This window comes from Lissotriton vulgaris, chromosome 5, assembly GCF_964263255.1.
Source record: "Lissotriton vulgaris chromosome 5, aLisVul1.2, whole genome shotgun sequence".
NCBI classification, from domain to species: Eukaryota; Metazoa; Chordata; class Amphibia; order Caudata; family Salamandridae; genus Lissotriton; species Lissotriton vulgaris.
In genome coordinates, this window is record NC_141693.1 from 16,073,820 (window position 1) to 16,095,105 (window position 21,286).

Below are 21,286 nucleotides of genomic sequence, written 5' to 3' on the forward strand. Positions count from 1 at the left end.
GCAGTCCGTGTCGCTGCAGCCTGCCCTCGCTAGGAACTTGGTGCAGCATGGCTGTCCTTCTTCAGGCCAGCGAAGATCTGAGTTCGGGGTGCCAAGGATTCCCTTCTTATGCTCAGAAAATGTCCTCAGGGCAGGACACGGGTGGTAGCCAGTGGGTTAGCAGGTTCCCTCTCTCTGGATTGTTTTTTTCCTGGGAGTCGTTAGCACATCTTCCCCAGAGGGTAGAAAGCTGTCTGGTGGACAGACCCCAAATACAACCGTTAACGGGCCCCGGAAACCTTGGGCGACCAAAGTGGCATCTTCCCTGGAGAGAAGCGTCCGTCGTCAGGATAATCTGTGGCACAGGCTCCTGGAACGGTCGGCCCTTGCAAAGGTTTCGTGGATTCCACCAATGCAGAGAGTTGTATGCCCAACCGCTCACCAACACTAGGTCTTTCAACTGCCCGTGAGCCTGAGTCCACTGACGTGCCAAGCACTCCTGAAGCGAAACTGATGGCAATCTTCATGGCATTAAAAGCATTCAAGGTACATCTGTGCAACAAGGTCGTGTTGATCCGGACGGATAACATGACGGCCATGTACTACATTTAAAAGCAGGGAGGAACACACTCTCCGCAGCTGTCTCATCTGGCGCAGAGCATGTGGAAGTGGGCCATTCAGAGGAACATCTTCCTCATGGCAGAGCATCTCCCGGGCAAGGACAATCAGATGCACTTTGCACACCCTTGACATGAAATTTGACCTCACCATGAATTCAGATTTAATGCACTGATTCTTTTGATAGCTTACAGTACTAACGTTAACAGTCCTATTCATAATTAGCAGGGCATATGTAGTCTCGCGTGCGGGACAATGGAGATGCAGGAGGCCATCATGTCTATCAACTGCATGAACACTTTTAAACTGCCCTTCCAGTCTGATTTACTTTGTCGTACTCGTGGTGGCACAACCAGTGCTGCCGTCCACGAGAGGCACTTCAACCTACAGGCCCAATATACCCCTCGTACCATATTCTACATACTTATAAGTAATTTGAGCTATGATAATTTAGGACGAGCAAGTTAAACGTGTTGCATAATCTACAAATTTGGCGTAGCTGTATAAGGTGCGCTTTCCCACCCATGGGTGACACAGGTGAACTTGTTTCAATGCACCAACGATTAACATTTTTAGGTAATAAGTATGTATTACTACAAGAACAATCTGTTCCTCAACACATCTAAAACAACTACACAGAGTATTATAAAAACAGGCACATTATAAATAACAAGAATAAAATGAAAATTTCTAACATGGTTAACATGTCATCTAAAACCTAACACCCTAATTCCTACTTCTATGTGTTACAGTAAGAGAGCATGGAAGGCAGATCAACTTGCAGTTTAGAGTTTCTTAGGAAGAAGCAATGCATTGCATAGCTTGTTGACAGTAAAGGCTGTCTTTATCAACTGAGGTGTGAAGACAGTGTTGCCTGGGAATGGCAAACGCACGCTGCGGTCTTTCTCCGGGACTCGGCTTTATTGGCATCAGGCGAAGTGTAGCATCTCCGAAGTGTGCTGGCAGTAGGCAAGACTGTCTGTGGCTGGATCTCGGGTGATAATCTGGGCAAAGCACCTCTCCTGACAAGTGGTCAAGTGGCAGTCCTAATATACGAAATCTTATCAGAAATTGGAATTTCTGATATAAGTTTAGGAATGTCTGACATAGATTATGAGCATTAAGGTGTGCGTCTTAGTCCTTTTCCAGGGGGGGGAGTAGGGGCACCCTCCTAAGTGTGCATGATTGTTTGGCTGGCCCTTTCGGGGCCAAACATTCATGTACACTTTGCATGTTCTCCACTCTACATTACATTCGAGAACCCTTCATCATAGCCTGGGTGGAAAACATGCCCAAGCTCCCATTATCTGACTGAGTGCCAAACCACGGTGGTCAGAACAATCACAATGCTGCATTGCAGTGCAGTGATTGGCTTAGTGAAGTCTGTGTGCTTCCTGTTTGAGCAGAAATCAGGAAGGGGACGGAAGAGAGGCGACGGCCAGGGGCGGCCTTAGGCATGTGCAAGCTGTGCACCTGCACAGGGCCACCAAACCCCAGGGGCCACCCCGCCAATATATATATCCTTAATATAATAATCCTCTGAGGATGGATACATATTTGCGTGGCAGCCCCTGGCAGGGATTTGGCGGCCTCCAGCTCTGTTCCACTAACAAACACCCTGACCACCCCTCCCGCCCCCCTCTTCACTGGCCTCTGCGCTCCACCCCGCCCGGTCCCCCTTTTCTGGGTTGCCCTACCTATGCTCCCTGCCCAGGGCCGCCATGAGCCTAGAGCCGCCCCTGCGACGGCTGGCCAGCAGGCCGGCCATCAGTTAAGTGATTTTTTTCTATTTATTTTTTAACCCCCCTTCCTCCCCTCCCCACCCCACTACTGCTTCCCAGGAGCAGCCCTGGCTGCGTAAGACCCAGACAAATGTTGCATCAAGTTTTGAAAATATGTCATTAATCGAATGGCTTGACACTTTCATCGTTTTAAGAAAGATAATGTCAGACGACTTCTGCATCCAGTGGCAGATATGACAGTGATTCTTCATAAACGAGAGAACATGGTGACTTCCATTGTCTAAGATTGAGAACTGGTGACGTCCATTAAGCAAGACGGAATCGGCCATTTATAAAATGGAGTTGGACATTAGGGGCTTGACGTCACCTGCACCATTTTAAGGATCATAGCGCATGCACGGAGTCCTGGGTAGCAGGGTTCGGGGCATTCCAGAGGCTTTACACCTGTACCCAGTAGTCAAAATGGGAGCAGAAGATGGGGGTGAATACACATGAAAGCCGGTTTCTTTTCATCTCCTTAGTCTAAAATCTTAAGAGCTTCTCCACAATCTTTAGAATGGCAGATTCCACCCTTCTGTGAAGCTAACTGATGTTCGCCCAAAGAGTTGCATTCTGAGGTGTATTAGTCAACCTCTTTCTAAGGTTCAAGACTGGACACAAGTTGATCGACTCTTTTCCAAGCGTACAAACAACCGCAAAGGTGCACCACATAAGTTGTTACAGTTGTAATGAAAATGATATATCTTGGAGATGTAGTTGTTCTTCTTCAAATTCTTTATTTTCAAAAACATTCAGTCAAACATAAACAGCCGACGCGTTTCGTCCCAACCTGGGACTTCTTCAGGGCTGTCGGTAAAAAACATATATACATACGATCAGTATTGTGAGTACTGGAATACATATACAATTTTAAAAAACATTTTACACACTAGTTAAAAACGCGGTGAATACAACAGACGCGAAGCCTATGCGTATATCTGATGTTTAAGCCATAAACTAACTGTCCATCTGACAGCCAAGTGGTCATAGATGGAAAAACAGGCTGTGTACACATTTATATACAGTATTTACATCATTTACATGTTAAGTACTTATCTCTGAGCTCACTGTCCTTCTGACAGCCAAGTAGTCATAGATGGAGGTTAAGGCTGTCTACACATTTATATACAGTATTTACATCCTTTACATGTTAAGTACTTGTCTCTAAAAGAGCATAAGATTGGGTAGCACTCACGTGACATATATTATCAGGGGATAGGGTCTATATTTCCACAGTTCAATTGTACGAGGTTCGCAAAGAAGCACACTTTTGTCCTACAATCTCAAGAAATGGAACACTGAAGCTTGTTTGGCCATGGCACTAAGGTGAAGCTCTCAGGACTGGTACCATGTAATTAAATAAAGAATTGTTTTGTTTTTGTGAGTCTGACTATGCCACATGTTAAACGGAGAAAGAAAGGGAGAAGATGTCAATGCTATCTCAGTTGGCACAAAAAAATTCATCTGCTGTGTTACCTTTAAGTTGTTCGGACGTCGCATGCGTGGGAGAAGTGCCGTGGCGTGGTCTTGGGCTCTCCTTGCCAGCTATAGTAAGTCTTATTGTGACGGTACTTCCCGCTGTTAGTGATATTATCTGGGGCATAAAGGAAAGAAGGAATCAATGTGACTATATCAACTTTTAGTAGGTGTGTATTAATGACACAGTAAGAAACCGCCCCGAGTGGTGGAACGTGTTCACCATTATATGGAGCTTCTCTAGTAGTTAAACTCAAAGTAGATCTGGGGCGCAGACTACTTACTCTCAGAAAACTGGCGAGAAACAACAAGGCCGATATCTTAGTAAATTCTTCCAATAAATCCTGGATGGATACCAGCTTGCTATATGGATTGATTCAGTACGTATGCTAGAAGGAGTAAACAGAGCAAAATAACGGGACTAAATGCCCTGTGTGTCAATAGATTGGAAAAATATATGAATGGCACATTATAAGTAGCCAAACTGTCTGTCCCATGATGTTTTACCTGTATTGCGTGTATCAACGGTGTTGGACTGGAGGTTCTGAGATTCCTATGGAGTGGGGTCGTGGGCACTGTATCCCAGCAGGCCTGTGGAAAATAATGATAACCAAAGACCTATAAAATCCATTGGGGAAGCTAGTAACACTTTTGGACACAGAGGTCTGCCCTGCTTCAATACGACAGTACCCTGTATCAAAAAGGCTGTTGGTTTAAGAAATAAAAGTGCGTGTGTGTCAAAACACACTAAGCAAGTTCCATTGGTAAAGTATATAGTCCTCCATGTCATGTGGCATATTATATTGGAACACCCTTAATACAGTAAAGGGTAAATTAAATAGAAAGGAGGAGGTAACCTTTGAGAAACCCATCCCAAAAGATTACTTAGAAAGGTAGTCCCCAAGGTCTAAGGGACAAAGTTACCTCTTCACTAAGGAGGGTACTATAGGCCTAGCCTAAGTGCATAGATGGGCCAGGGGTATCAAGCACCAGAGCCACTTACCGTTGCAATCAAAGACGGCCGGCGCCCATCCACAACCCTCTTCCTGACCTCCACCTGCAGCGACGTCGTGTGCTGAGGGTGTGAGTCCATCTAGCTCCCTTTATAGTAGTGGAGATTAGGCTGAATGAAATCACCTGGCCCCATTTCCCGCCTTCGTGCGAGGGAAAGGACCCATCACGATGGCCGATCGTCGTAAAAGCGGCGGCCATCTTGTAGTGTTTGAAATGGTATGTGTTTATGTGCCCCTAAACAGGAAAAGCATGTATATAAGTCGGCAGTACAGACCACATTGCTTTTTTAATTAGTATACAAAATTTCCTCTTTTAATATCGCCGTAAAGTTGCAAGTATCGGTTAAAAAACGCGCGCCCCTGTAAAGTAAACAAGAGACGATCCCGAACCTGAGAAGATGAAGTAGGGGAAAGGCGGGCCCTTATGTCCATAGCTGGTGCAGCAAAAGATGTAAGAAGTTGCTGCTTTAATGATCAGGCGGCTAACTCACTCGGATCGTCAGTCCGAGTAAGCCTGACAATGGCGGCCATCTTGGAGTGTCCAGGTCGAGAACGAATTACCAACACGGTAGCTAGGAATACAGCCCGCCTAGATATTTGGGACATTGGAAGGGAGAGAGAAGAGCGTAATCTGATCGTTAGTGAATTACGGGAAAATATAAATCGGAAACCAAATGTGAAGTCGGAAACTTTGAGCCGAAATATCGTATATAATCCGAGATGAGGACTAAACCACTAAGATGTTAAAGGGTGATATTTGGTGCTAATGCGGAGAAGGGTAACCGCAGGTGCAGCCTCGCTAATAGGGAAATTAAGTCTCTTGAATTCAAGGTCCCACCGAGCCTAACACAGCGGCCATGATGGAACATCTAAGTTGGAGCACAAGTCCCAGTGAGCTGGTTATGGTTGCAGCTAGTTCGAAAGTAAGGACCTAGGAGAGGAAGAAGATTCCGGGTTCAAGTAAAACTACCCCAAAAAAATGTAATCAGAGTATATTAGTTGGAATCTGGTTATGAATTGCGAGGTCGGATATAAGGTCTTTAATTGTAATTAAAGAATCTATTGTGCGATCGGTATACATGATATAGATGATGGGGTGTGTGTGACAGAAGTGGGTGTGTCTGGGGCGCCCGACCTGGAGTAAAGATACAATCCAGGCAAGCAATAGTGGGCGCCATTTTTCGACAGACCTCCTGCTCATGCAGGTTTTAGTGGGAGGTACTGTCAGACAGGTTCAGAACGTGAGTGTGCAAGAACCTATTGTTATTAACAAGTATTGTTGTAGGGCATAAGAGGAAATAAATTACACGTTTTCATCTATGTGCAGGTGGAATGCCAAATGTGTGGTGCCTGGTGGCTCAATCATAGTGCGTGTGTTGTCATAGGGAAGGGAGGTGGTAAAAATTGTAGGGCAAAGTGTGCAAACAGACAATAAACCTGGAATGGAGAGTGACAATGGCATGAAATACAGATACATGAGCCCTCTCCAGCAAGAAGAGAGGATTGTACATCAAAAGTTACAGTGTGTAATAGCGCAGACAAACCTCGGAGGTTAGAGGTCAGCAACAGTATCGTGTCTATATTACATTAAGTTCCTAAGGGACAATATATCAATTATGACTTCGGTGTTTGGAAATCCAAAGTTATCGTCATAATCTTAACCTCATTCTCAACGACAGCGCAGAACATTTTAAGGGCCACACATGCGGGTTACTCAAGGAAATAATGCAGTTCATCTTCGGTGTTAAACCCAAATTCAGTGCAACGAAGTCTACAGATCCAACCCGCCTCCCGTTGTCTCAATGCCAGTTCCCGGTTTCCACCCCTTGGGTGTGGGGGTTGGTGATCTATGCCTATGAACCACATGTTATCTGTTTCTTTGTGGTGTTCCTGCATGTGGAAGGTTAGGGGATATCTTAGGTCTCCATTGCGTCTTGCTCTTACATGTTCCTGTATGCGGATTTTTAAGGTTCTCTTAGTACTGCCTACGTAAATCTTGTCACAGCCGCAACCCAAGGCATAAACCACATATTTTGTGTTACAATTGATCATGTGGTCAATTGTGTAGGTTTTGTTTGTGTTGAAGTTAAATGTCTTAGTTCTATTTCTACCAAGCGGACACATATTGCACTCGCTACATGTGTAGAAACCTATGGTGGGAGTTGTGAGCCAGTTGGTTCGCTTTTTCGTTTCCAGGTAGCTGGGACACAAGATGTCACGGAGGTTTCTGCCTCTTCTGTGGCAGACCTTGGGCGTTCTGGTAATCGAATCATGAAGGCTCGGTATGTCCGCAATGAGATGCCAGTTCTTTCTAAGGATATTGTAGATCGTGCTGCTCTGATCTGAGTATTGTGTGGTGAACGAAAGGGGTCTGCTGTTATCTGCTGGTCTTTGCTTGGGGGCCAGAGTGTTTGTTCTGGACATATTCTGAACCTTTCTGTTGGCTTTTGCCAGTGTCTTCCTTGGGTAGCCCCTTTCTAGGAAGCGCGTTTCTGTCTCCTGTATATTTTGTTGGAAAGCCTCCTCCGTGCTGCAGTTGCGGCGCATCCGTATCATCTCCCCGTAGGGGATGTTCTCAACGATATGTCGGGGATGTGCACTTTCGTAATGTAGTATGCTGTTACAAGCTGTCGCTTTACGATGAGTGCGGCTCTGGATTTTATTGTTCTCCACAAAAAGGTTTACATCCAGAAAATCGATTGTTTTCGGGTCATTTGTCATGGTGAAACGGACATTAAACGGATTGTCATTAAGGTAATCAAAGTATTTTTGGAGGTCTGGGGTAGGTCCATCCCAGATCATGATCACATCATCGATGTACCTACCCCAGAAAATGATGTTGTTCATCCAGGTCGCCGCATGTCGGCCCCAAGCATGCTCCCGCTCGAACCAGCCCATAAACAGACCGGCGTAAGCGGGAGCAAATTTGGATCCCATCGCGGTCCCTTGTATCTGGTGGAACCAAGCTGAGTCATGTAGAAAGTAATTTTTTGACAGTATGATGTCCGTCATCTCAAGGAGGACACCATTGTGAGACAAGTGGTCTGCTGTGCGTTTGTCTAAAAAAGTTTCCAACGCCCTTAGACCGAATTCTTTTTTAATGCAAGTGTAGAGTCCAACTACGTCTAGGGTGACCAATTGTAAGGAATCTGACCAGACAAATCCTTCCAATTTTCCTAATATGTCCTTGGTGTCCCTCAGGTAGGCAGGGAGATTTTGTACCATAGGCTGGATGAAGGTGTCCACATACTCCGAGAGCCTTTCCGTAGGCGAACTGACTCCAGAGATTATGGGGCGGCCAGGTGGAAAGGGGCCCCCTTTGTGAATTTTGGGGAGTATGTATATGCAGGGATAAGACGGGGTTGTTACTGTCAGATACTGGCATTCTTCTGTGCTTAGTAAGCCTATCTCTCGCCACTCTGTGAGTTTCATGTTTATATAAGAGGTCAGTGCTTCAATAGGGTTGTGGTCCAATTTGGTATAGCAAGCGTCTCTATTTCCTTGAGAAAGGGTCTGACTTGACCAATTGTGAGGCAATTTGCTTGCACCAATGATGAGTGAATCAGGCACAGCATCATAGCATGGGGGATTTCTTTTAGGATATTTGAGTCAATAGGTTCTTTTCTGTGAATTTTGATGACCGTCGAGTTTATATTTGCATTTTGTGAGCCTTCTCTGAAACATTAGCAGGAGACATTTGTTCTTCTCACGTTTGTAAAGTTTGATTTCTTCTCTGGATTCATGATGAGTGAATGGTCAATATTATTGACTTTTTCATAGCAAGGTTTACAGATTTCTCACGTATTTCTTGCGGACACTTAAAATAGTCATTTTTGCAACATCATGTAGCAGGCTACTGCTTGAAGTTCTACATACACTACTGGGGGACTTTAGTGGAGTACCACACCTCACATGTACTTACACGCATACGTGTACACTCCGCATACAGGAGGAAGAACAGATACAATAAACTACACAGTGTTTTCCCAGGAAGATGCAGTGGGCAGTTTCAACTCTGGGGTTCAGATAAGGTCTTTACTCCACCACTATTATCAGAAGCCAAACGCCATTAGTAGATTCATAATCTGGTCAAGGAGACCTTATGGTAAAAGGAGTTCTTTGGGCAGAATCAATCCATCAACAGAGTCTAGCGTTCTGTATCTGAACACCATGCCATGTTGACGTAAAGCACTGGTAAAGAGACTCGTGGCATGGATCTCCTGCACCAGTAAACACACCAGGTGAGTACTGGTGTTTGCCACGATTGTTGCGCAATATTATTTCACTCAAGAAGGATAGCAGAGCTTTCCTGGGTAGCACTGAAGCCTTACTCTGTCTGATAAAATAACACTCTTTAAACTGCATGTTCAGTTTGTTCAAAGACTCTGTAACTAAAAGGTGCTGCCAACTTCTGGAAGCAAGGTACAACTTCAAATATTTTATGCTTTATTCTATTTTCTCAAGAAAAACTAACACAAGGAATGCAGCCAATACCTCCACGCTCTCTAACCCCATCCCATCCCTTCTTATTTTCGCAAGCGGGGTCACAAGATTAAACTCTCATTTGATCCAATGGAGGTCCGTTCGGTTTCGATGCATGCATTGTGCATACGGTACTCCAGGTACTACTATCCATCGGAAACAAGTCCCTTGGTAGGTTCTGGATTGCCCTAAGCGTTCTCGGACATGTGGGGTCTCTAGTGTCTCCGGCAAGAAAATCCAAGTGAGGAGACCACTGAGTGCTAAATTCCTTCTCTCTACCAGCCATATCACGCAGCGTGGTTTCCATACCCACCCTTGACCGTAATCACTAACACTCCTGCCTCCGGATAATCTATTTTGCTATAAGAAGTGACAAACATGCAAACGTTTTTATGTCTTTTTTGGTCCTCCATTTAATGTCCAGCATTCATCCAAATACTGCTACCCATGCCGTTGGTGGTATCGAGAGCCCTGTGATATCCTACATGTCTTGTAGAAAGGACTCTTCCACAGTATTCTTTGAGTTTTGGGCAGTCTCATAAATTATGAGATAGGGTACATGTTTCATCACATTCCCTCCGGCGCTTCTCTGATATATGTTTGTTAAATATGGAATACACTGCCATCTGTAGAGTATTTTAGGATTGGCCTCTTTGCCGTCTGTGTTCTCCCAGTAGGAGACTGAGGTCAGCCCACTGATTATAATTAAATGTAACGCCCAGATCTTTCTCTGAAGCTCCTTGAAACCACGGTTGTGTTGTGGTTCTGATGCACAGAGTACTGTGAGTACATAATATGTGCTGATTGCAGTTTTTGGTACGAGGTTCTGCAACTGGAAGCACTGGTCCCTACAGTGGTTTGTGTTGCCCAGGGGTGTAGATGTCTGAATCTGAATCTCTCTGATCCAGTCAGGCCAAAATCCTCTTTAACTTGCACAAATGTAATTATGCTGGCCTCAATAAATAGAACCCCTAATTTTATGCATCTGTATTTTTCCCTCGAAAAAATCTGTTTGTCCAAACTTAGCTGAAAGCCTGTGTTACTGGATAGAGGGGGGAATGGGGAATGGGTAAGACTTTAAATGTTTAATATTATATGTCCTTTTTCAGTGCTGTCTTTATTGTAACATTAGTCCCATGGCACTGGTGTTCCTATTGGCTGCGCTCCTAAAGCGCGTCGTTCCCCTCAGAACAATGTGGATATCACTCACTGGGCAACTCCTCATCCAACACTTAGAGGAGTTAAAGTTTTGGGATCTTCTTCTCAAATGGTCAGTCACAGTCAAAATATTCCAGTGACCGGGCGCCCACTGAGCCGGACAGCTTCACGTCCAACTGGGAGCTAAACTTTATGGTAAGGGAGCAACTAAGACAATGATATCTCCGTAAAAGTATGAGCTAAAAAGATGGTTCAAGCTGTTTCAGAATCAGGATTGCCATGTCCAATCAAAACTATGGGCCCGATTCACAGAACTAACTTAAGACAAAATCCTAAACTTACTACTTTTGGTAATCACAGAAGTTAGGATTTTGTCTTAAGTTTGTCTTAAGTCTGTCTAAGACAAACTTAAGACAAAATCCTAACTTCTGTGAACACCAAAAGTAGTAAGTTTAGGATTTTGTCTTAAGTTAGTTCTGTGAATCGGGCCCGTAAAGTGTAAAATTCCAAGACCACCAGGTCTACCTCAAATGGACATTGCACATTCCGTCCATGGGTATCACATCCTTCCCTACAAAGGAACCTCACCCTCCCCTTCATCAAACATCACACCATTCCCTCAGTGACTCATATTAGCCTCACTGTTCTTTCGACATTTAAGCTACATATTGTTCTCAAATATTAATCCCCAGGTGTCTTCTAATCCTTCGTTGACAGCTTTTGTGGGACCCTGGGCTCTGTGCCGATGCCCCTCATCATAATCCTTGGAGACCTCACCCGGAGCATGAAGATTGCCCTGAAGGACCACCCTTCTCCCCCAATTACTCTCCCATCCCTCTTTGTCCAATATCCAGTGAACCCTCATTCTCAATGTGGACTCTTGACCTTGGTATCTCCACTCTGTTCAATTTCCTCTCCAAAGCTTGTCTATCCTCCGTCTCATGGCAAACACATTATCTCTGGCGCACTGCTGTTTTGTTTTATTTTATTTATGAGGTTTGAAGCACAACCTTCCCCCAGAAGGCCCTCCACTACCTCATGATCATCTCCTCTGGACTCAAATATTCTGCTTTCCAGCATCCTCAATGCCAACCACCGTGGAAACGGGGGCTTACGTTCCTGCACAACTGGTGTCAGAAGTGGGCTTTTTGAGGTTTTGGGAAGTTTTTGAGCGCATGGAGGTTTCTTAAAACATTTAAGACCCTGATATCAGCCTTCGACACTGTGTCGCATGAGTTTCTCCTTGGCCGTTTGCAGAGAGTTGGAATTGGAGGCTTAGCTCTGTCCTGGCTGGAGAGTTTTCTCACTGGCCGCTCTCAAAGTGTCAGCCTGGGCTCCTATTGTTCCACCTTTAGGGAGCTCACAAAGGGGGTTCCACAGGGCTCATGCCTAAGCCCCACATTATTTAATGTGTACGTGGCCCCCCTTGCTGACATTGTGAGAGCATACGGGTTCACTCCTGTGTCGTATGCCGACGACACCCAGCTCTTGTTTCCCTTCCAGACTCTCACCCCGGAAACAAAAAATCTCTTTGCTGAGGGCATGAAAGCGGTGTCCACCTGGATGGCCTCCAACTGCCTCCAGTGTAATGTCGGCAAGACAGAAGTTATGCTCTTCGGGAAAGCCAATCTCCTGTGGTCACCGGATTGGTGGCACTTACAGCTAGGACCCGTCCCCTGCCCAAAGCAATCAGAGAAAAATCTGGGAGTAAGACTGGATCAAGATCTGGTTATAAAAGAACATGTGAACCTAGTGACAGGCTCCTGCTTCCAGACCATCGGTCTCCTAAGAAGACTTTTCCCCTTCTTGTCAGACGATTATAGAAAGACGCTTGTCCAGGTTCTTGTAATAAGTTGTCCAGACTATTGCAATGGTCTCTTCATCTCTGCAAACGAACATGTGCTTAACCGTCTTCAAGTGGCCCAAAACACTGCGGCCAGGCTGGTCCTTAATGTCCCTGCGAGAACACCTTCTAGGCCCCTACTGGAACAGCTCCATTGGTTGCCCATACGTCAGTGATTCAATTTCAAGATTTGCTGCATCATACATAAGAGTCTCTATGGATCAGGCCCCCAATATCTGAGTCAGAAATTCCAAATCCATAAACCGGAACGTCTCTTGTGATCCAGCAACCAAGCCTTACTAAAAACCCCTTCCATTAAGAAGGCCAGACAGGGCGGCCGAGTACTGTCATACATAGGACCCTCCACCTGGAATAAACTTCCTTTCAGTCTGAGACATAATGCCAATCTTTTATCATTTCGAAAAACACTCAAGACACATCTCTTCTATGAAACTTAGCTCCCCTCACACTTTCTACGGGTCACCTTTTCTGGCACCAACAGCATATCTGGTAATATAAGCAAATCAAGCGCGGAGATACCCCTTCGGGGGTCGAGTCCAGCGCTATAAAAGAAACTAAATAAATAAATTTATATCACAGGCGTGGTTGGAAGATCACTGATTGAGTGTTGTCCAAGTGTTAACATGTGCTCTTTCTTTCTCTGTGCTGTGCAGGAGAGATCACCTCGCGCCTCTCTGCAGACACAGCCCGCATGAGCCGCTCCATTGCTGCCAACGTCAACATCTTCCTGCGCAGCCTGGTGAAGGTGGTTGCCACCTACGTCTTCATGCTCAACATATCCTTGCAGCTGACTCTTCTTACATTCGTGGACACACTGATCATAGCGGGATTGCAGACCATCTACAACCGCTACTATGAGGTACCCTTGTGCTCATGTGAGCTCCATTGCAAACTTCAGTCTTCCGCCATGCTTGCGTGATTCCTGCGCAGGATGATATCTTCCACTATAGGCTGTGAAGAGAGTGGCCTCCAGGAGCAGTTCATCTCACGAGTGAGAGCCTCTCTGTTCCAGTGAGCGTCTCTTTCAGCGAGTGAAAGACTGTCTGTACCACTAACACCTGCTTGTTCCAGTGGGTAAGCGCATGTTCTGTTTGTTCGCGAGAGAGGCTTTATCTCTTCTAGTGTGTCATACCATGACTGTGACAGTGAGTGGGATCATGTGTGTTCTGGCTAGAGGCAGTCTGTGCTTATGGCATGACCCCTTCACAGAGAGACCTCCTGTGCCAGCCTCCCAGCTGTACCCGATGCCCAGGTCAGAACAACTGCCTCTCCAGGGTCAGCAGAGTTTGGCTGCGCTTCCATGCACCTTAGTGTCCTGGAACAGTGCACAAAATGACTTCTGACCATTTCATTTTTCACATTCGGCATCTCACGCCACTCATTCGCAAGAAACGAGAAAGGCTTTACAGGTATGGCCAGTTTTTAAAGTCTCCGCTGCAGACATCTTCAGCCGTCTGTTGACCACACCTACTGTTTCCACTACATATAGACTGGTCTTAGGTCCACCCCTTGCTCTTGATTGGATGGCTTTGTTGTCTCTCTCACCTCCCTGCTCATACATAATTCATGGGCTTTCCTCCTGTTTGATTCATTTGTCCCGCCCTGGTGCATTTCAGTCTCCCAGTTTTCAAACTAGTTGGCTTAAATTCTTCCACAGCTGACGTGCTTACATTCAGAGAACTACTTGTCTTTTTTCTTTTCCTGTACACAGCCTGTAAAAGTGCCTGTGTTTTTCTTGCTCTCTCCCCTGTGGGCAGCTTCCTCCTCACTTTGCCCTGCCCCCTCTTGATCTCCACGTTGGTTCCCCACATCCTTTCCTCTCCCAGCTCATCTGTTGCTCCCCCACCCGTCCCTCCTTTGGGCACCGTCCTTATTTATTTAAAGTTTTTAGCACCCATCCTAAACATGTGTTTGCCCAATTAAGATGGCCATCAGCAATTGTGCATTAGGAAGCATGTCTTCTACAAAAGAATGGGCCTGTTTTATTTTAGCAAACCCAGGGTAGGGTACCTGCTGCAGATGCATGGGCTTCCGCGGCAGCCATCTTTGAATGAGTTTGTTAAAATAAGACATTATGAATGCGCGCTTATCCAAGGCAGCCATTATTGAATGAATACATTTGTAATATTTTATAGCCAGTTCTCAGATGGCTCATATAGATGTATTCACAATTGTGGCTATAATAGTACTTTTTTAGGCATTTTGTCATCATTATATGAAGTTCAGTGAGTAATGGACTTCTATCACCAAACGTTCTATAAAGCAACAAGTCGCTCAAAATGCAGAGAGTCAATCATTGGATACATCTCCCTGTGCTCTTTCACAAAGCTGTAGTGGCGTTTATCACTAGATGTCCTCGCAAGGAGGAAGCATTGATTAATCATGGAGATATAATGCAAACTTTTGGCCTTGTTGGAAACATATATGTGGGTTTCCATTCTGGCATTGATGCTAAATTCACAAAAATTAAACTTCGATGGGAAGCCCTTACAAATATGAACATAACAGGTGACTCTGTGAAGCCACATTTCACTCCATTGCCCAATGATCTGAAACCTAGATTACAATGTAGGCTCAGTATTGACTTAAGAAATCTCACTCACTTCTGTTCTGGCCATCAGAGCAAAGGCAGGTGTGCGTGTGCGTGTGCCCTCTATACTTCTGTCTGCTCTGAGCACAGAGCTGATGTTTTCAGCTGTTCATCACATCTGGATGGATATGCAGGCATGTAAAATTACCTACATGCTCCAACCTCTTTTTCCTGCCATTTCACAAGAGCAGTTGTGTAGCCGCAGTGGACATATTGACTTTTCTTGCAAAATATATACACATCTATATATATCATATTTTTCACTAGTTGTAGGACCCCCCTGATGTTGCACACAGAGGTCTTCCTTGCCAGGCCCAGCCTGTGTCCCACACCTTCCAGCCTTAGCCTTGGGTCCCGCTCTGAGTCGCACACACTGAGCCCTCGCCAGCCTCAGGGCCCCACTGGTGTTGCACACAGTGCCTTCCCTCACTAGTTGTAGGGTGTAGGGTGTTATGTTTGTCGCACTCAGTGACTCTCCTCACCAGCCTCAGGGTCCCATCTCAGGTGTACACAGTGACCCTGCTCACCCTCAGGTCTTGACTAACCCTGGGCAAAGCACTACGCTACACTCGCGTAGTTTGCGAAGTTTGCGCAACTTCACACTACGCGAGCTGCACGTAGCACAGTGCAAACATGCGTAGCGTAGTGCAGCGGTCATTTTTTGCTTGCTCGCGGTCCTCAACGTCAAGTTGGCGACCGCGAGCAAGCAAAATGACATCCTCGCAAGACTTTTTCCTTGTTCGCGATCGCGAGCCAGGAAAATAAACCTCCAGGCGAGATTCTCAACGCGGGGAGGTCCGGTTTCTCATTGCGAGTGGTCACGCATGCTCGCGACCGCTCGCAATGAGAAACTACCAGTCCGCGTTGAGAAAGCTGCAGCTCGAGTAAAAATCTACTCGAGCGGCAGAAAAGTACAGCTCGCACTGTGCAAGATGCCGTTTTCAATGATTGCACAGTGGTGGATGCTTGTCCGCACTGTGCAATCATTGAAAAGGGCATCTTGCACAGTGCGAACATGCTACTATGCAGTTCGCGAAGTGCTGCGCGTAGCTCGCGTAGTGCGAAGAGCACTTCACGCAGCTTCGATTAGCGCTACTTCGCGAACTATACCCACCCCTAGTCATGACCCCCCCCAGTGATATGCTCTCAGCAGTAAGATTGTTTGAGCTCACACACCCCGCGTCTACATTTACTAAGGATTGTGTGGTGTGCAGAATTTTGTGCTTCACTAATGGGCCTTTCTATCGGTAAGAAAGCAAGCAAGCGCCTATGCAAAACGTTCGTAGATGGCTACTTAGATCTCAGTTTCCTCAGCGCACCGACATGACATGGTGGATGCTAGTCTTCGATAACGCTTGTTCTCTTCCTGCCCATAGGATCTGGTGAAGAGGGTCCAGGACTCCATTGCTCGATCCAATGACCTGGCGGGTGAGGTGGTGTCTTCCATCAGGACCGTGCGCAGTTTCACCGCAGAACGCGAGGAGCTCGATAGGTACCGCGCTGCCCTGCTGGAGACTCATCGCCTGAAGACCAAGCAGGAAATGGTGCAAACTGTGTATCTTCTGGCGCGGAGGGTATGTTTTGCACCCGTCCCTCTCACCATTAAGGACATTTGTAAAAAGTTCAAGTTCTCCACTCTAGAAGTTGGGTGGGTAGAAGTGGGACCTACAGAAGGGGTGTCCCTCTTCCTGTTGGCCGAGTGCATGTGGTGGGTGGTAGTGTGCAGTCACAGGGAAGAAAGGGTCTATGTTTTCCTTTGGAAGGGCTGCAGCAGGCTTATGAAAGTTTACAGTTGTTTCTTTATGATAAGTGAATGTTAGTCCACAAGCAGATGTAGGCGCGGAAAAACTAAAAACAAAAAAAATAAATGATGAAAAATGTTACTTCCTACTAACAGTAGTGAAGCAGCTTGATGTCCATCACATTTTAACCCATTTCACAAACGGGTGGTTTAATTAGGGACACGTTTAAAAATCTATTAAAATACATTCAAGAGTGTGGGATTTTATAAAATATCCTTGTCAATGAGATTGAATGTTTCATAATTCTTCTTTTCCTGTAAAAAATATCCACTTGTCCCTTTAGTGGCATCCAGCGAGTTGACAAATCATGGCAACATTCTCATTGAATCAGAAGTGGTGAGGCCAGGACTCACATTATAGCAGGGTTTATATTCGAGTAATTCCCTGATTTTTCCACCTTCCCGCAAATCTACTTACTGGAGCTGGAAGTAGCGAGAAGTGGTCATTCCAGGGTTGGAATATCCATTTGAGTTTGTGCACACCCACAAATGTTCACGTTTAAAGGTTTTTACCAACTCTTTCCAATCTCTTCCTACACTGGGACAAGTTGAAAATTTACTTCTGACAAGGGCAAAAATACATCTTTTGCCAGGCTGGTAAAAAAGGGTTGTTGGTAAAGTCAACTTGCAAACGTTCAGCAGATTCTCGAACGAGCAGACATAGACATGCATATTTGCTCACACAAAAATGCAGTTCTCAAAGTAGTACTGATTCCAGGCCTACTTCTTTAAATACGTGTGAATTCATGAAAGTTGTAAACATGTACTGGTGCGAGGACATATTACATGGATGCACTTTTTTGACTTTCCTTAATAACTAGACCCCTAATTACATCTGTTCTTATTCAAGGCCTTTATTATTATTGTCTTCTAGTTGCTATTTTTATATACATTGTATTTTGAAAGAATTTTCTATTTTGCTTTCAAGCTTCGGCGAGTACTTGCATTTAATCATAGAGCGCATACTGGTAACATTATAGGTAGCTTCAAATTGGTAAACTTCCAAACGTGTGCACGTAATAAACAGTTTTATAAACATTTCAAGGCAATGGTGATAATTGTAGAAAAAAGAAAAAGTTACAATAGAAGAAAAAGGGAGCGAGCAAAAGCATAAACAGAAATAAGATAATTTTTTTCATCTTGCAACTAATATAGACGTATATTTTTTTCTAATAACCAAATAAAGGAAGAATTGTTAAAACTCTCCTGTGAACACAAAAGCTACCAACAGAATATGGAGAGGATAATAGGTGAGATTAGGGTCGACGTGTGCCTAACGGGAAAGGTTCTACGAAAAGCAGTCAAGGGAATCACAGCAGAGGGATCCAGAATCACAGTAGAGGTCTTCATGGGGATATGCAAAAAAAAGTGGATTTACTTATGGAGTTAACATGTTCTCTGTAGATGAGGGTGGACAACCGAGAGGACCGTTTCCATCACAATAACCTTCGGCTTCTTGGATTCCCTGATAACTTGAAGGCTGGTGCCTTCCCTAGAAAGATAGTTACAAGAGTGGATCCCAGAGGATAACTGTCGCCCAATTTTGTCAGCGAATGTATGCATTGGCCCTGCCGTGGATGCCATCACTGGGGAACACGCTCTCATCCAGTTACTGCCCGATTTCTTCATTAACGGGACAGGGATGATATCCATAATGCTGCTAGACTAAAAGAATATTTGCTCTATAAATCACAACCATATCCATCTTTCCTGATCTATCCAATCACTAAAGAGAATCTTCAGGAAATTAACATTAGGTATATGTTACTTTATCCGGCTAAGCTTAGGATCTTCTTTCAACACCGCTCCTTCTTTTTTGAGACTCCACAAGCAGTGTTGGAAAGGATAGAGGAGAGACCCCACATCATGCACATGGGCCCGCGTGCTCAGCTTAAAGAGGATAGATACCACAATGGGGAAAACCAAGCAAAGGTAAGACGATCGACCCACAAGATCAGAAACCACCCTTGATGCACAGCAAAAGACGATCTGTACCGATAAATACGCTCTGGGGACTGGCTCCTGAGATCGATCAACCAATTCCACACAAGGACCGGCTGACCTGGATCTTCTGCAACCCATAAACATGACCGCTCCGGTACTCTTTCAAAGCCAAGCAGATGTTTCCTTGCCGGTTGATGAAGGGTGGGTTTCGCTGCACAAGCATCTGGGACAGATAGGTTATTGCAGACAGCACACACTAAACACATACATCAAGGGAGCTCCCTAGAAGCTGATAATACAATACTTTCTTCTCAGAGGGGCAGATGGTGAAGACCTTCACTCAATCTGTGTTTTATATTCGTAAACTCATGCTTTGTAAATTTTAATTTCCCTCACTGAGCTTTATCTTCACATACTCACTCTCGGTGGATCATAATGTCCCTCACTGAGATTTATCTTCACATACCCATGCTGTCTGGATCTTAATGTCCCTCACTGAGCTTTATCTTCACAAACTCACTCTCTGTGGATCTAAATGTCCCTTACTGAGCTTTATATTCACAAACTCACTCTCTGTGGATCTTAATGTCCCTCAGTGAGCTTTATATTCACACACTCACTCTCCGTGGATCTTAATGTCCCTCACTGAGCTTTATCTTCACATACTGAGCTTTATCTTCACAAACCTATGCTCCGTGGATGTTAATGTCCCTCACTGAGCTTTATCTTCACATACTCACTCTCGTGGGTCTTAATGTCCCTCACTGAGCTTTATCTTCACATACTCACTCTCATGGGTGTTAATGTCCTCACTAAGCTTTATCTTCACATACTCACTCTCGTGGATCTTAATGTCCCTCACTGAGTTTTATGTTCACAAACTCACTCTCTGTGGATCATAATGTCCCTCACTGAGCTTTATATTCACAAACTCACTCTCAGTGGATCTTAATGTCCCTCACTGAGCTTTATGTTCACAAACTCACTCTCCGTGGATCATAATGTCCCTCACTGAGCTTCATATTCACAAGCTCACGCTCCGTGGATCTTATTGTCCCTCACTGAGCATTATCTTCACAAACTCACTCTCTGTGGATCTAAATGTCCCTTACTGAGCTTTATATTCACAAACTCACTCTCTGTGGATCTTAATGTCCCTCAGTGAGCTTTATATTCACGCACTCACTCTCCGTGGATCTTAATGTCCCTCACTGAGCTTTATCTTCACATACTGAGCTTTATCTTCACAAACCTATGCTCCGTGGATGTTAATGTCCCTCACTGAGCTTTATCTTCACATACTCACTCTCGTGGGTCTTAATGTCCCTCACTGAGCTTTATCTTCACATACTCACTCTCATGGGTGTTAATGTCCCTCACTAAGCTTTATCTTCACATACTCACTCTCGTGGATCTTAATGTCCCTCACTGAGTTTTATGTTCACAAACTCACTCTCTGTGGATCATAATGTCCCTCACTGAGCTTTATATTCACAAACTCACTCTCAGTGGATCTTAATGTCCCTCACTGAGCTTTATGTTCACAAACTCACTCTCCGTGGATCATAATGTCCCTCACTGAGCTTCATATTCACAAGCTCACGCTCCGTGGATCTTATTGTCCCTCACTGAGCATTATCTTTACAAACTCACTCTCTGTGGATATTAATGTCTCTCACTGAGCTTTATCTTCACAAACTCACTCTTGGTGGATCTTAATGTCCCTCACTGAGCTTTATCTTCACAAACTCACTCTTGGTGGATCTTAATGTCCCTCACTGAGCTTTATCTTCACAAACTCACTCTTGGTGGATCTTAATGTCCCTCACTGAGCTTTATCTTTACAAACTCACTCTTGGTGGATCTTAATGTCCCCCACTGAGCATTATCTTTACAAACTCACTCTCTGTGGATCTTAATGTCCCTCACTGAGCTTTATCTTCACAAACTCACTCTCCGTGGATCATAATACCTCTCACTGAGCTTTATATTCACAAGCTCACTCTCTGTGGATCTTAATGTCCCTCACTGAGCTTTATCTTCACAAACTCACTCTTGGTGGATCTTAATGTCCCTCACTAAGCTTTATCTTCACATAAACGTGCTCCATAGATGCTAATGTCCCTCATTGAGCTTTATCTTCACATACCCATGCTCCGTGGAACTTTCCACATGACACTGCAGACACCTTTGCCCAGTATCACATTACCTTTATCAGACACCACCATCGCAAATAACACAAATCTGACGTACTACTTGAACCGCTATTTCATGGCCACAGTTTCAACGAAAGACAAACTCCAATATAAAAACCCTATTGACCACCAATGAATAACAGAGGCCTTACAGCAACTGGCCTCCGGCAAGACCCTGAGGCAGGATCGCTTCCCTATGGAATTTTATACATGCCTCAATACATCACTAGCTCAGTCACTCCTTGGTAGGTTTGATGCGCTAAGGGCACAGGGTGCCTTTCCTTCAGAGATGTTCAAATCTACCCAAACTACATAGACCAACGAATGTCGAGAATCATACCCCCCAATCTCATTCATTAACTCTGAACTGAAAATCTTGGCCAAG

General features: G+C 44.9%; 1 protein-coding gene across 2 annotated transcripts in view; it reads left to right on the plus strand.

Moving 5' to 3' along the window:
• LOC147710005 (antigen peptide transporter 2-like) overlaps window positions 1-21,286 on the plus strand; it is a 179,211-nt gene that overhangs the window by 77,124 nt on the left and 80,801 nt on the right. For both annotated transcript variants that reach the window (XM_086920680.1, XM_086920681.1), the window contains exons 5-6: window positions 13,025-13,230; window positions 16,338-16,535. In XM_086920680.1, the coding sequence (XP_086776806.1) occupies window positions 13,025-13,230; window positions 16,338-16,535 (404 nt within the window). The remainder of the gene's footprint in view (window positions 1-13,024; window positions 13,231-16,337; window positions 16,536-21,286) is intronic.